Source organism: Penicillium psychrosexuale (assembly GCF_028828465.1).
Source record: "Penicillium psychrosexuale strain IBT 29551 chromosome Unknown utg000001l, whole genome shotgun sequence".
Classification (NCBI taxonomy): Eukaryota; Fungi; Ascomycota; class Eurotiomycetes; order Eurotiales; family Aspergillaceae; genus Penicillium; species Penicillium psychrosexuale.
Window position 1 is genome coordinate 1570745 of NW_026643186.1, and position 14838 is coordinate 1585582.

At 51.5% G+C, this 14838-nt stretch overlaps 6 protein-coding genes across 6 annotated transcripts; 3 read left to right on the forward strand and 3 right to left on the reverse strand.

Moving 5' to 3' along the window:
- Positions 1-222: 222 nt before the first annotated feature.
- On the forward strand, positions 223-3032 carry N7518_000591 (WD repeat protein; the record flags this gene model as incomplete). The annotated part of the gene is made up of 3 exons (XM_057181519.1): positions 223-518; positions 577-1298; positions 1354-3032. The coding sequence occupies 3 exons, from the start codon at positions 223-225 to the stop codon at positions 3030-3032; spliced, it is 2697 nt and encodes an 898-aa protein (XP_057046869.1).
- Positions 3033-3384: 352 nt separating this feature from the next.
- N7518_000592 (Clr5 domain-containing protein) lies at positions 3385-5242 on the reverse strand (the record flags this gene model as incomplete). Its single annotated transcript, XM_057181520.1, has 2 exons — positions 3385-5062; positions 5127-5242. 2 exons carry the CDS (start codon positions 5240-5242, stop codon positions 3385-3387), a joined length of 1794 nt encoding a protein of 597 aa, XP_057046870.1.
- Positions 5243-5836: 594 nt separating this feature from the next.
- On the reverse strand, positions 5837-7123 carry N7518_000593 (uncharacterized protein; the record flags this gene model as incomplete). Its single annotated transcript, XM_057181521.1, has 1 exon — positions 5837-7123. The coding sequence occupies one exon, from the start codon at positions 7121-7123 to the stop codon at positions 5837-5839; it is 1287 nt and encodes a 428-aa protein (XP_057046871.1).
- Positions 7124-8041: 918 nt separating this feature from the next.
- Positions 8042-10820, forward strand: N7518_000594 (Het-C domain-containing protein; the record flags this gene model as incomplete). The annotated part of the gene is made up of 4 exons (XM_057181522.1): positions 8042-8373; positions 8430-8602; positions 8658-10521; positions 10580-10820. 4 exons carry the CDS (start codon positions 8042-8044, stop codon positions 10818-10820), a joined length of 2610 nt encoding a protein of 869 aa, XP_057046872.1.
- A 47-nt stretch (positions 10821-10867) lies between these two features.
- N7518_000595 (CAZyme family AA7) lies at positions 10868-12865 on the reverse strand (the record flags this gene model as incomplete). The annotated part of the gene is made up of 4 exons (XM_057181523.1): positions 10868-10960; positions 11056-11231; positions 11287-12561; positions 12634-12865. The coding sequence occupies 4 exons, from the start codon at positions 12863-12865 to the stop codon at positions 10868-10870; spliced, it is 1776 nt and encodes a 591-aa protein (XP_057046873.1).
- A 675-nt stretch (positions 12866-13540) lies between these two features.
- On the forward strand, positions 13541-14708 carry N7518_000596 (NAD(P)-dependent alcohol dehydrogenase; the record flags this gene model as incomplete). Its single annotated transcript, XM_057181524.1, has 3 exons — positions 13541-13555; positions 13604-13726; positions 13782-14708. The coding sequence occupies 3 exons, from the start codon at positions 13541-13543 to the stop codon at positions 14706-14708; spliced, it is 1065 nt and encodes a 354-aa protein (XP_057046874.1).
- Positions 14709-14838: the final 130 nt, after the last annotated feature.

Sequence of the window (14838 nt, forward strand, 5' to 3'; positions counted from 1 at the left end):
AAGGCCGATCTAACCCAATCAGGAGAACTGCCATTTTCTGCCAGCAATCCCCGCCTTATTTTTCCCTTGGGAAAAAAAAGTAGACGGATCTGCCATGAATATCCCCAGACTCAACTCTTTGCAACTGTGTCCCAATTTGCGAGAGCTATGATTGTCTGAGTCGCACTAGCTAACATTTGAACGTTCTTTCTTCTCTTTCTCGATCCTGCCTCACCTGCAAAAATGGCGGCCAATCAGTCCGCACGACAGCAAAAGCGATCTCGGCTCAGCGATGCGGCCTCCGAGAAGCTCGCCCGGTCAAATGAAGAGCGACCCAAAAGGCGTAGAGTCTCAGGATCCAACGAAAACCAGAGCCTGGAGACGGTCGAGCCAACCGATAGTGTGAAACAGGGTTCCAATGGCGATGTCCAGACACAAGATGCCGAGATTAAGCAAAAAAGCCCCGCGCCGTGGTCTTTCTCACGCGCTGTTGGCGGTCGTTACAACAATTTAGATCCAATTCTGACCGATGATGAAGCGTGAGGACTGTTTCTGTCGACAGATAGTGAGACGCATTCTGACCTTTTTCTATCCCAGATATCTCCTCGTGGGACTCGACACCGCCGTTCAAGTATTCGCAACCTCAACCTCTCGCCTGTCACGTACATTGCAAATGGAGGCTGGCCAACAGATCATTGGGTTCGGCCTTTGTCCCGAGGACCAGGAAAGCCTCTATATCTTTACGTCTTCGGGCTCTATCAGCAAGTGGAATTGGAGTTCCGGAAAGCGCATCGCACACTGGGAGACTACCTGCACAGCCGTTTCAACGAGTCTGGCCTCGGTGGGGAAAGAAGGAAGCATAACTGCTACTTCTTTCTCGATCATATCGCAAAAGGACGGAAAAAGGCAGATTTTGATCAACAAACTGGAGGACAATAAGATCCAAGGCACCACCGTCCTCGAGACCAGCCAGAAACTCAATAGCATCAAGGTCACCCACGACGGCCGAGTGATCATCGCTAGTGATGGTAAGCATCTCTTTATGGGTACTACAACCAGCGCGGAGCTTGAGAACCTTGGGACTGTCCAATACGCCTGGCGCGAGGCGACCCTTCCTGTCAATGTCACTTGCTTTGACATCCAGGCCCAAGGCTCGGAATCCATCGATCTAGCAGTAGGAGAGAGCGGCGGTTCTATCCTGATTTATCAGAATGTCTTGAATGTCCTCTTCGGCAAGGATCTCGGCGATAAGAAGTCTTCGCCTAGAAAGCTGCATTGGCACCGCGGCTCTGTCAACACCGTGCGTTGGTCTAAAGACGGTATGTCCACTCTTATACACATGTTTATCAGAGAGAGATTGCTCACATTCATCAGGAAATTACATTATTTCGGGTGGTCAGGAGTCCGTCATGGTTCTCTGGCAATTGGACACTGGCCGGAAGCAATTCCTTCCCCATCTTTCCTCCCCTATCTGCAACATTGTCGTATCCGCCAGTGGCAGCTCATATGTGGTTAAATTGGCCGACAACTCAGTCATGATCCTGTCGACGAGAGAATTGCAACCTCTTACTACCATCACAGGATTGCAGTTGTGCCCAGACATGTCTGGCTCTCTGGAATCCTCAAGGGGATCTGTTGTGGCGAAATTGCACCCGCAGCAACCAGAGCGATTGATTGTGGCCGTCCCAGCTTCCCATCAGCTTACTCAAAACCAGCATGGCTCTCAGCCTGCAAACGCGGCTGTGCTTCAGACATACGATATCCGTGCCAACTCCAATATTTCCCGCCAAGCCCTTGCGCGAACCAATGCGACCACTTTGAGCGTCAGCCCTGAAGGGTCTCAAATTGTCGCACCCGATATCAAGCACTTGGATATAGTGCATGATGCGAAGTGGTTGGCTACGGTTGATACCTGGGCCCCTCATCCTCGGGATGTGGAAGCCCTAGATCGCTCTTCTAATGCTAAATCCACCGCCACCCTCCGTCCGGAGGTCTTTTTGAAGTTCTGGAAGTGGGACGCTTCCTCTGATACATGGGAACTGGTCACCCGTGTCGACGGTCCTCATTTCTCCAAAAACCATCACTCAGCTGTACTTGGTCTGGTGTCCCGGCCTGGTGCCCACGAGTTCGCAACCCTAGGTGCCGACTCTGTTCTGCGCTTCTGGTGCCCAACTGCGAAATACCGAAACGGACTGAAGGTGAAAGACCAAGCAGACCAGCCTCTGAACACGTGGAAGTGTCGTGGTACCGTAGACCTGCGGGGATGTCTCAATTCCACCGAAGATGCCCCTCTGGAGGCGGCTTGTATGGGCTTCTCCGAGGATGGCTCAGTATTGGCCGTGTGTCTGCCGTCGACACCGGCTGCAAATGACGGTCTTGTTGTCCTGGTCGATGCGCGAAACTGCTCTGTGCACTACCGACGCACGGGTGTTTTCCTTGGAAACCCCTGCTCGACGAGTTTCCTAGGAAGCCATTTGATCGTTGCTTCTACTCACTCAGTCGCTGTCTGGGACACAGTCGACGATGTTGTTAAGACCATCCAGTCGTCAGAGTCTGTGGATTCGCCCGGCGGCAACTCACAGCTCATTGCCGTGAATGCCAGAACGAAGACATTGGCAATTGTTACTAGTTCGTCACACAAGAAACGCCGCAAGGTCCGATTCCAAATCAAGATCTACGACGTCCCATCCTTCGAGGTGGTCTTCCAGGAAACCCTGCAGACCTCCCCCGTTGCGCTGCTCTCAGATGCCTATTCCGGTGATTACATCGTCGTTGATTCCACGGCAACGGTACAACGACTTGGCTGTTTGGACAAGGCTTCCCAGAAGAGTCAGAACAACCAGTCCCGTGATGTGACCGGCCAAATCGACAATGGATTGGCAACCCTCTTCCACCGGGGACCGGAGAGGCTCCTCGCTCAATCCGACGACGTGGAGGACTTTTCTGCTCAAACCAAGGGACTGGCTAGTGTCTTTGGTGAGACTCCATCATTCTCCTTGCCTGCTATTGGTGTCCTCTTCAGGAACGTGGTCCAAACACTCGGCGCCAACTAAGCTGATGGTTTTGGTCCATGGCGGTTTCTTATTCGGTGCACGGGTGTAGCGGTTGACAGGGATTTTTTTCTTTTTGAACATTAGAATTGTGAACAGCGAACAATGTTGTATATGTATATGGTCACTTAGTACCCCCCAAAAACTTCATGATTTATCTTTTACTACACAAGCCCAAGTCCTGGTGGTGTTAAGGATCTAGTAATGCGCCTTTGAGTCTGGAGACTTAATATCCAAGGAAGAATGTCCTATTTATCTTATTCCTTACAGTAAATTTCATTTGTTATCCTAACATTGGGGGTAATAACGCTGTTTAGCTCAACCGATTCTACGCCTTGCCACCAGGGCCGACAGTTCAGATCTGTCCAAAGGTGAAATCAAGCAATGCCTTCCTTCCGTGGACATGAGTCAAGTATGCATCCAATTGATGATCATTGTCGATTGAGAAGAGAAGCTCATTCCCTTCCTCATCCCTGTCAATGCCCTCGATTCGGGCGATGATTGAATATGGATACCTGGCGCCGATCAATTGCCGGAGTTCTTCCACTGTTCGTGTGGCTAGCTTTTCGAGCCAGGTTTTTCGGATTATTTCTTGCGACTGGTCCTTCAAGCTAATCCGACACCAGACGGGGGTATGTAATAGTGCGGAACTGAGCATAGGATCCACATATTCAAAGCCATTGCCTGCGTCGTGGTGTGGATTGGCCGAGAAAGATGGGTCGTTCGCAGCCTGGAGTAGTGAAGGGTCAATTTGCATATCGCCAATATCAGTAGCCGTAATGGGTGCACTGGCCAGTGCCTGAGAAGCCAAAGTACTAATCCCGTTGCTGATGTCGTTGCCTAGCATGCTGCCCATCGAGGAGGTTGTCGGGGTTTGATTTCGAGACCCGGCACGGGCCGATGATCTCCTACGTGCCGGATCTCGCTTCGTCTGGTCGTCTCGGAGTCTCTTCATGACATCGCGACAGAGTACTTCCAGGGCCTTTAGTTTGTTGCCGTGATCTGGGTCAACTGGCCCAGGGGCGAGGATTTGCTGAAGCAGCTCCGAGTTTGCAATCCATTGCTCTTTGAGCTCTCTCCAGTGTTCATCGCCGGCCTCTAACTTGCTTGTGAAATGATCCACCTTCAAGGTGTCATAGAACGCATTTCTAATCTGTCGACTTTCCTCCGGGTTGATCCCTAGGGCATTCTTCGCCTCCGCGATTGTCATGCGTCTCTCCAGAGTCCGCATTCGTTTGGTGACATCGGTACACACAACATCGAGTGCAAGGGCCTTTGCATCGCGTTGATTAGGATCTGTATTAAACACCTGTTGAAGGTGTGGGGATTCTTGGATCAATTTGTCTTTCGCAGCTTGCCATCTCTCAGGACCGGCTGCGGTTTTCTTTATGAAGCCTGCTTCTTCGCAGATTCGCTGGAAATGGTCCCTGGTCTGGCGGTACATGGTGTTGTCTAGGTTGAGATACTGCTTGCTCTCGTCGATGGTTGTCTCCGACGGAAAGCGTGGAGGCCCCGGAGGGTCAGCTGGCAGCCCGGCCCATCCTCGAGTTCGACGACGACGTTTTCGGTTTGCCCAACGTTCTGCGCTTTCGGTCTTTAGGCGTTCCAGTCGCTCTTGGCGTTTTGCGATGACCTCTGGTGAGAGAGCGGGGGACTCATTGGTTGGGCGTTCATCTGGTTGTGTAGGGAGATGATGTGGGTTATCGAGTACGCTTTCGACCTTGTATACCTCCTGCTGCAAGGCGAGTAAGCCCTCATCCTCCGGTTGGACGGCTTCTTCTTCCTCGACATTGGACTGTGACTTCATTCCGTTGGGGACTCGCAGCAGCCATCGATTCTTTGCGCGTACTCGCATTAATTCCCTCTCTTTAATCTCAAAGCCTTCATCATTCAAGATGCGGAGCATATCCCGCTGGCTTGTGTTCCGTTCCCAAAGCTCTTTGACTCGAGCGACGAGTTCAATATTCTTGTGTGCTGGATTTTGTTTCGACGGAAAGCCCCATCGTTTAAATTGAGTCTGAAAGGCACGCTTGCTAGAGAAGTGATGAAAATCAATTAGTATGTCCTACAAATGAAAGCAAGGACATATACACTTACCTTGGCGCAAACTGACAGGAAGTTCGCATGTAGTCCATGATCTCCTCTAACGCCTTCTTTTCCTGAATGTACATCTGGAAGCAGATTTCCCGCTTGCCAGACCAATCGTACACCATGATGAAGGAGACGCTCCCCTCCGTGGAGGTGCGTCTGTAAAAGAAATAGATAGAGCTGGAAAGTGTGGAGCTTATCAGGCGGTTGTTGTCGCTGCTGTGCGCCGTAGTCTTCGGGGGAATTTGGGGAAGACGCGGACAGCGCAGTTTGGCACGTGACTACAATTATATCCCTTGACAACATTGACAACATCTGACGTTTACATTTACAAAGCACAATTGAATAATGGTATGAATTTCATTTCATAATTTGGTCTGGTACCATTGGGGAAGCAGATCCCACATTTCTCATTTCCCATGCATAAAATAAAATGCCCTCGGAAATGCTAGGTCAATATCTCTAGGACAACTCGACCTGCGATTGCCTAGAGATGGCAAACGCATACGTTGCAAAGACACAATCCAGACGCCGTGTATCTGCTCATATTGAGCGATATTCCCATAAAGGTGCAAAAAAGACTCGCAGATCAACACCAGGGGAACAATCAAATCGCTCGCTCATTGAAGTATGAACTTGGAACAAAAAGGAAAGGGGCGAAACAAAGGAAAAGACAAAGAAAAAAAGAAAAAAGAAAACCTGGACGAAAGGAGTCAGAATCAACGAAGTTTCTTAATCTTCCGTCGCAGTTTGAACACTCTAGTTCGAAGCCAGGTCATAAAGAGAACCCATGCGCTTTTGGATTGGGATTTCCATGAGGCAGATGGTTCTTCGGTCCCATGCAAAACGGGTCTTTGGGGCTTTTCAGAAATCTCCTCTTTAGACTGCACAGGAGACTCATTATCTTCCGACGTGTGCCGCTTCAAGAGACGCCGGGGGCCTCTCTCTTCAGCTTTGATCTGTTGTTTTTCAAGCCGTCGGTTTTTGGCGGCTTCTTTTTCCTCAAATGCCTGGCGGGCAGCCTGAACTGTGGCTGCACGCGAAATAGGATCGGTGCTAGTACGGGTTCGAGATCGGAAAACGAAGTCGAGAGACGTTCTAGACAACGGAGATGTAGTACCATCCGCCTCCCGCGAGTACCCAAAGGACGGTCGACTGGTCACGTTGGTCTGCGAAACCCCGGGGAGCCGAGTGAAAGAATCTTCTTGGATCTGCAATGACAGCCGGGGTAGGGCCGGGCCTGAAGAAGTACGGGATTCTTGTGTAGATGAAGGTTCCGACTCGGGGCTTTCATAGAGTTCTTCGCTATCCCGGTTCGAGTCCTCGTAGGACCGGCCCAATGGTGGAGTGTACGCTCGAGGCGTCTGTCGCATGGGATGCACGTACTGGGATCCGGGCTTGGTCGCACTGGAGCCTGAGCCATTTGAGAACTGAGATGTTCCACTGGCCGATCGATGGTGAAGACCGGAGGATGTTCTCTTAAAAGTCACACCTGCGAGGGGCTCGCTGCGTGGGCACTCTCGCTCGAGGTTCATGTAAATGCCCAGCCCCTCTTGTTCAGTGGACGATCGGGACAAATCAATTGAGGTCGACGGCGCATCATCCCGGGAGAGTTTCCGCAGAATGGGCTTGATGTGGACCTTGGGTTTTATTGATTTGCTTTTGTGAGGGCGAGAGTCGAGGGCGTCGGTGGATATATTCATGTTCTGTTCCGAATTCCACGGTTGTTCGCCCGGTGTGGTACCATGCATAGCCATGCCTGAAGCCATGGAGTTGCGTTTCTTGAGACTGATAGGGGAGTGCGAGTTGTCGGCAACATCGAATGGGAATTGATCTTGGGAGTTGTTGAGATCTCGAGGCGGAAACCTATAGGAGGTAGCCCGTCCGGTTTCAATGACTGGTCTCGCCTTTACAGGGCGCTGGAGGGATCCAGATTCACCCGCCAGTCGGTTTTTCATGACAGGGAAGGCCGACTCGCGGGAGTATGAATCGTCGGCGCGTGCCATGGTCAGAACGCTCTTAAGTCACGGCTTTTAGTAGTGAATCGCGTGATGCATGATTGTCCACACGAGCTAAAGGGGAATCAGAGTATGGCAGTCCGATTCCAGGCCAAGGATGAGTGGGGAAGCGAGAAAGGAGGAGTAATCGTAAGATAAATCAAGATTGATCAAGAGGGGCGCATCAGCGCATCAGCACATCAGCGGGGGAAGTGAAGATTTGAGATAAGCGCTCTATAGCGGGGAAGATACAGGATCTGGCATTTGAGACAGGGTCCGATGAGTAGAAGAGTTCGAAGCCAGAGAGAGGAAAAAAAGGAAGTAATGAAGTAATAAAAAATCGAGAGTAGATATATTCCCAGTCGAAGAGAAAAAGGAGACGGCGGTGAAGCCGGAGACAGACGGGATCGAGACCGCATGCGGCTTTGACTTCTCCTATTCTTCCCCTATATTACCCACTCGGCCTCCTATTGGATGATTCCTTGTAGTTCTTTTAGTTCTTCTAGTTCGTTTGATTCGTTTTGATCGTTTGATTAGTTTGAAATAGTTCGTCGCGCTAGTGCGGTTTTGCCTAGGCTCATCTTATTTTAATCTATTCCTTTATCGCCCCTGTTCTCCCTAATACCTCATTTACACGATATACCTGGCAATACAATCTCCACTTGAATCTTTCATGTATTCTCCATAATAATACCACATGTGTCATGTACCGCATGTACCTTCATGTACTCCGTATACGTACATCCGCCAAGCTGCAGCCAAGCCACCATGATCTTCATCCCACCAAGTGTTTGACATTATGTGTTGTACATGGTGGGGTTGACTCTTTTTGTTTCTTTCTCTTTCTCTCGCTTCTTTTCTTCTCTTCCTTTTCTTCCCTTGCTTTCGCATAAAAAATATCCCCGACATTGTACCATTTCTCCAACCATGGGTCTGTCTTTACAGAACCTGGGGTTGACCCTCTTGATACTGGTCGCTTTCTCCGGCCAAGCATATGCATTTGGCGCTGGAAACATCGCCTCGCTTTCCCGCCTCGAAGGTCAAAACTGGCGTCATGGAGATATTGAGGATACCCTCCTGACTCTCTTAATGGCAAGGGTCGCCGGTGGTAAGAAATTCGGCAAGCTGGATGTAAAGCGGGTCTACTTCGGTAATTGGCTGCGTGATTACAGCCAAGCAGTCGATGTGGGCACCGTCAAATACGTTAGTGCCGAAGCTATCCGTATCCTACTGTGGGTGCTGGGATTTATGAGCTTTGGGTGAGTCGTGAAAGTATATATCGAGACTGTCGGCATTTCGCTGAGACCTATAAAAGATACGGGACCAGAGAGTTTGAGGTTACGACTGAACGCCTGGGATGTTACCAACCTACGGAGCATATCGATAATCCCTTGGGATACGCTACCGGAGAGGATGCGCGTGACTACGATCCGCGACTACGTGGTCCCGTTGACGAAGAACAGGAACTCGCAGTGGATTCCCGCACCGGTATGAAGTCTGATTATGTGGTAGTCGATATTGGACTAACCAATTCGAAATACAGGCCTGAAACGCTACATCGCAACGGAGGATGCGGATATCGACAACTCGGCCGCGCTGATTCGCCGTGTTCTTGGCCGCTCGATTCAGATGGGCCGGCGCTATGGCCAATCCAGGAACAAGGACGATCTATATGAAGCTCTGCGACTGTTGGGCACTGGATTGCACTGTCTAGAAGATTATGCTGCGCACTCCAACTACACCGAGCTCAGCCTGATTGAACTAGGAGAGACAGAGGTCTTCCCTCACGTCGGACGCGACACTAAACTGCAGGTTGACGGGGTCGATGAGGAAGTCTATCCAATCGTGACTGGTACCTTTGGTGGAGTGGATTTCTTCCATTCGGTGCTGGGAGAGTTGTCCGATAAGACAATGCAGTCTGAAATTGAGTCCTTGGAGACTGTCGTCGCCCAATCGGAGAATGAGGATTCCTCCGAGAGTTTCCTGCAGACTCTGCTGAGCAAGATTCCCGACGGTCTGCTTGGTGACACCGACCAGACTAGCAAGATGGATGACTTCAAGTCCAAGGCAGATGATGCCAAACATGACGGCGAGAAGGTCACTCCTCGGGATCCTGAAGAGTGGACTCTTTACCTGGAAAATGCCCAGAAGCAGATCTACCCAGTCCTCGAGTGGCACGACAACCTACTGAAACAAATCAACAAGGCCATCGAAAAGATTCCAATCTTGCCCGACCTGATCGAGCAAATTCAGGATCAAATTACGATTTTTGTCTTCTCTATATTGGCTCCTTACGTCCTTCCCATCATCAAGCAGGTCAAGGCCGAGCTTGAAACTGGTTCATCTGAAGTGATCCAGAGCAGCCGGGAGCAACAGCACGTGGTGTTCAACGACGACAGCTGCTCAAACCCGACTCACTCAATGCTCTCAAAAGACCACTTCTCAAACATCCTGAATGAGCCCGCTGGTCGTATTGCGTCAGCGGTTGTCAAATGGGCAGTTCCTCAGCTCATGTCATGCTGGGACGACGAGAATGTCGATGTCGACCGAACTCTCGACAGAATCATTTCTGGTGTTTTCCACCACCCCGCTCTTCGCGAGTCTGGAAATGATGGAGCTGCCGATATGCATCAAATCATGTTCTCCACGGTCGAAAAGTGGTGGAACGAAAAGAGTGACGAGGAGCGTGACGTCCTCCGCGACCAGCTGAGCCGCGATGGTGTCCTCGAAGGCAGGAATCATAAAGATGGTGTGCAAGACTGCGGACACGGATGTGGCAAGCCGCTCGCTCTTCCCAAGGCTCAAGGCAGCTCTGGTGGAGGCCAAGCGTCCGGTGACTCTGGTGGCATTGAGAATCTTGCCTCCGAGGTTATGGGAGGAAGCGCATTTGGCGGTATTCTCGGTGGACTCGTAGGAGGCATGGGCTCTATGCTTCTCAACAACGGCGGCTCAAAGCCTGATCGTGAGAGCCCAGAGCCTCAGAACTATGACAGCGGGAATTCTTACCAGAGTCGACCCCAACATGAGAGCCAGCAGCAATATGGAGGGGACTCCTACAGTCAACCCCAGAGTGGATATAGTCAGCCCCAGAGCGGATATGGACAACCAAGCTACGGAGGCTACGGTCAGCCCGTGGCTCACCACGAAGAATACCGTCCTCGTCCCGACGGATACGAATATCAAAGTGAAACTGTCTATCAACAACCACCTCCACCTCACGATGAGTACTCCGGCTACGCACCCCCAGCGGAGAATTTCCGCCAGCAGCACCACCAATACCAGTCGGAGAGTCAGAGTTACTATCAGGAGCAGCCACGGGAAATCTACCAAGGTGGTCCATCTGAATATCAGCGTACAGAGCCACAATATGGATATGGAGGCCCACCTCCCCGTGAGGAATATGGACAGTAAGTTGACTTCATCAGTTGTTATTGGCTAGTCCCATATATTAACCACGATGTACAGGGAGTCCTCCGGATATGGTAGACCGCAGCCTGGCTACAATGAATTTGAGAATTCCGGCTATCGGCCACAGGAAGGATATGGTGAGCGAGAGGGCGGTGATGGTTACCGCCCCGAGCGACAATATGAAGGCGAGGAGCGCCCCAGGCACGGTTCGGGCTCTGGCAGCGATGATGAGGAACGTCATCGACACCACCGACACCACCATCATCACCATGAACGTTCTGGTTCGGATTCGGAGTAGGTAGCCTCAGTGCCTCGGATATATAGATCCTGTCAATAGATAGACATCTACCATTCCTTGATCTCTCCGGGAGCCGGTTGTTCGGTGCGAATAACCTTGTCGCAGTTGAGCAGGCGGAGTGGATCAAGAGCCAATTTTAGCTACCGCAGATATGAGTATTAGTGGTATGCTCCATGGGTGTAGACAAAGGTGTATTGGAGTCTGGGGTTGAATGAGAATGTATGTCAAGACTTACCCGGCGCATTGTGTCCACTGTAGTTATACCAACCTCGTGCTCGAGGTAGTCGCGCTTGACGAGACCGACACCGTGCTCTCCGGTAACAGTGCCCTCCATCTCCACGGCGCGTTTCACCATGCGGTGCACGACTCCCTCGGCTATGCTCCTCTCAGTCTCGCTGAAGAGGATGATCGCTGTCGGCTGTTAATACATGTCGAACGACTTTGGAGTATAAAGGCAATAACTTACAGTGGAAGTTGCCATCTCCAACATGGCCACAGATTCCGGCCAACAAGCCATGCTTGGTCAGATCTTCCTTGGTCGCCTCGATGATATCGGGCAACCTGCTAATCGGGACCGCGACATCAGTCGTCCAGACGTGGTCATCCGGGTTTTTCTTCATCGCCAGGACACTCCACAGCGCCTCTTTGCGGGCACTCCAAAGTTCTGCCATTTCATCCTGATCTCGAGCAAACTCGAAGCTATTTCCCGAAGTTGTGGACACAATCTTCTTCACCAACCCAATCTGCTCCTTAACCGCATTCGGGGTACCAGTGAACTTGAAGAACAGGGTGGGTGACTCCTTCCACTGACGGCTAGTAGTACCGCTTGCATTGATGCACTTCATTTGGACATCATCCAGAATCTCAACACCAGCGACAGGGATACCAGCCTCCACCACCTTGGTCACACACTCAGCAGCCCTGTGGATGGTGCCAAAGCTTGCGACAGCAACATTCTCACTCTGGGGCTTGACCGTCAGCTTCAAGGTCGCCTCCGTTACCAGACCAAGAGTGCCTTCGCTGCCAATGAAGAGCTTGGTCAGGTCATAACCAGCACTAGACTTCCTTGGGCGCTGCCGGGTGTGGATAATGGTGCCATCGGCGAGGACAACAGTAAGCGACAGTACCCACTCACGCATTGTCCCGTACCGGTAGGCATTCGTTCCTGAGCATCCTGTTCCGACCATACCACCAATCATCGCACCGGGACCAGGGTCCGGCGGGAAGAAAAGTCCATCCTTGGCGATCTCCGCGTTTAACTCCTCCCATCCAACAGCAGGCTGGACAACAACATCCATGTCAGGCTTGTGGAGCGCCAAGATACGGTCCATGCGACGGAAATCCACGCACACGCCGCCTCTAGTAGACGCAAAATGGCCCTCCAAGCTCGTGCCGCCGGAGTACGGGGTGACGGGGATAATACGCTGGTGGCAGATCTTCATGATGCGCGAGACTTCCTCAGTGGTTGACGGGTAGAGGATCAAGAAGGGCTTCTCGCCCTCTTTCGGTGTGTAGGAGGACCAATCGGATCCGGAATGCATTTCCACGTCGCCAACTGAAGTCGAAACATTTTCCTTGCCCAAGATCTCGACGAAATCGGCCCACGCTGCCTGGAGGTTGGAGATAGAGACGTTGTGTTTTGCGGGCCCGATATCAGAGAGCGGAGTCGTAGATGTCGTTGGCAGAGCTGCGGGCTTGAGGGATCCGAGGTAGTAAGCACCAGTTGAGAAGAAAACCAAAGCTACAGCGCGATTGCAGGTCTAGTTAGCTGACCTATCCAGAGGACAATGTAGGTTATCTCAGCTTTGCATACCGAAGATCAGGGCGGCAGAGCGACCCGTGGGAGATTGAGTCTGATATTGGGCGAATTTTTCCTGTTCGGCACGCTCGCGCTTCAAACGCTGCTGGGTGCTTTCATATAGTTGACTCTTGAATGATTGGTTTTCCTTTGCTTGCTTGGCGGAAGCTGCGAAATGGCGCACAAGGCGGGGTGATGGTCGAGTCCGAAGACTACGCGCCCCGAGGGCGAGGGCATTGAATACCATTGCAATGTGTAGAAGAAGTGAAGCTCTAAGCTATCAGAGAGAGGAGAGAGGAAGGAAGAGAGAGAGCTTGAGGACGGACAAAATCCCCGGGTCTTGGCGTTTCGGCCGATAGCTTTCGGCTGAGAAAGGTCTACAAGCCCTGAAGTACATAGTATCTACCTATAATAATACTACATAAGGTGTACTGTAGTAGTAGAGTAGTATCTGATCTGAATTTATATGTGTTGTTTTTATTTGGAACTAAATCACCTCTTTCTTATATTAAGTACTATACATATATATATGTATCCTATACAGAGTATTGAAGATATATGTTATCCAAATCAAGTACGTCACTTGACCAAAAGTGGCGGGTCACATGGCCTGATGTTTATTGCCTCTTGTGACTTCACCGAGGAAAGAGAATCCCGCCAAAAGCCCCGAGGGCCGGTTAATATCGCGGCTAAAAGAGAAGAGAGGCCGATCCACATAGTGGAACTCGTCTGGACCTGCGGGGAGCTCTGCGTTGTTCGGTTCAATTCAATTCGACTGGGTTCTCCCGATCCCTTTATCTTTTCGAGATATATTCCTCTCTTGCGTGTAGAATCTCTATTAACTCCTTATACTCTTCTCTCCATCCCTCAACTGTTGCTGATTTCCCCGGAATTCCCACCGTTGCCCCTCTAAATATACACAATGGCCACACCTGAGGTAGGACTGTCGAGAATGACGTACAGGACAAGTCTGACAGCCATGTAGAACCTCTCATTCATCCTCCAGGGCGTCCACAAGGTTACCTTTGAAGACCGCCCAATTCCCGAGCTGAAAGAACCCCACGATGTGCTCATCAACGTCAAGTACACCGGTATCTGCGGCAGTGATGTATGTATGCCCCGGAAACAGTATGACCCACCAGCCTAACCAATCCCCGCAACAGGTGCACTACTGGGAAGAAGGCTCGATTGGGCCATTTGTTGTGACAGACCCCATGGTCCTCGGACACGAGTCAGCAGGCGTCATCACCCAAGTCGGCTCGGCCGTCAAGTCCCTCAAGGTAGGCGACCGGGTCGCCATGGAGCCCGGCATCCCCTGCCGCCGATGCGAGCCCTGCAAGGCCGGAAAGTACAACCTGTGCGAGCACATGCGATTCGCCGCGACCCCGCCCTACGACGGCACCCTGGCCAAGTACTATGTTCTCCCCGAGGACTTCTGCTACAAGCTCCCCGAGCGCATCTCCCTACAGGAGGGAGCGCTCATGGAGCCTCTCAGTGTCGCGGTGCACATTGTGCGCCAAGCTAGAGTCAGCCCGGGCCAGTCGGTGGTGGTATTCGGCGCCGGCCCTGTAGGCTTGCTGTGCTGCGCCGTGGCGACTGCGTTCGGCGCCTCCAAGGTCATCGTCGTAGATATCCAACAGAAGCGTCTTGACTTTGCTAAGGACTACGCCACGACGGCGACATTCATGCCTAAAAATGTCCCGGCCACTGAGAACGCTGAGCGTCTGAGACAGGAGAATGGGCTCGGCCTCGGTGCCGATGTTGCCATTGACGCTTCGGGCGCTGAGCCTTCCGTGCACACGGGCATCCATGTCCTGCGCAACGGAGGCACATACGTACAGGGTGGCATGGGCCGCAGCGAGATCATATTCCCCATCATGGCGGCTTGTTCCAAGGAGCTGACCATCAAGGGTAGCTTCCGATATGGTAGCGGGGACTACAAGCTTGCCGTTGGGCTGGTTGCGTCCGGCAGTGTCGATGTCAAGAAGTTGATTACCGATACAGTCAAGTTCGAGGATGCTGAGAAGGCCTTTGTTGAGGTCAAGGCTGGCAAGGGCATTAAGACCTTGATTGCTGGCATTGATGTATAAATCGAGAGACGAAACGTTGGGGATGACGGGGCGTTGTTTTGGGGGCAGATTTTGAACGAGAGATGAATCAAAAAGTTTATATGCAATTAATTCCTCTTCCTGGAGGTCTGAGCTGTCGGGTAATAAAGTA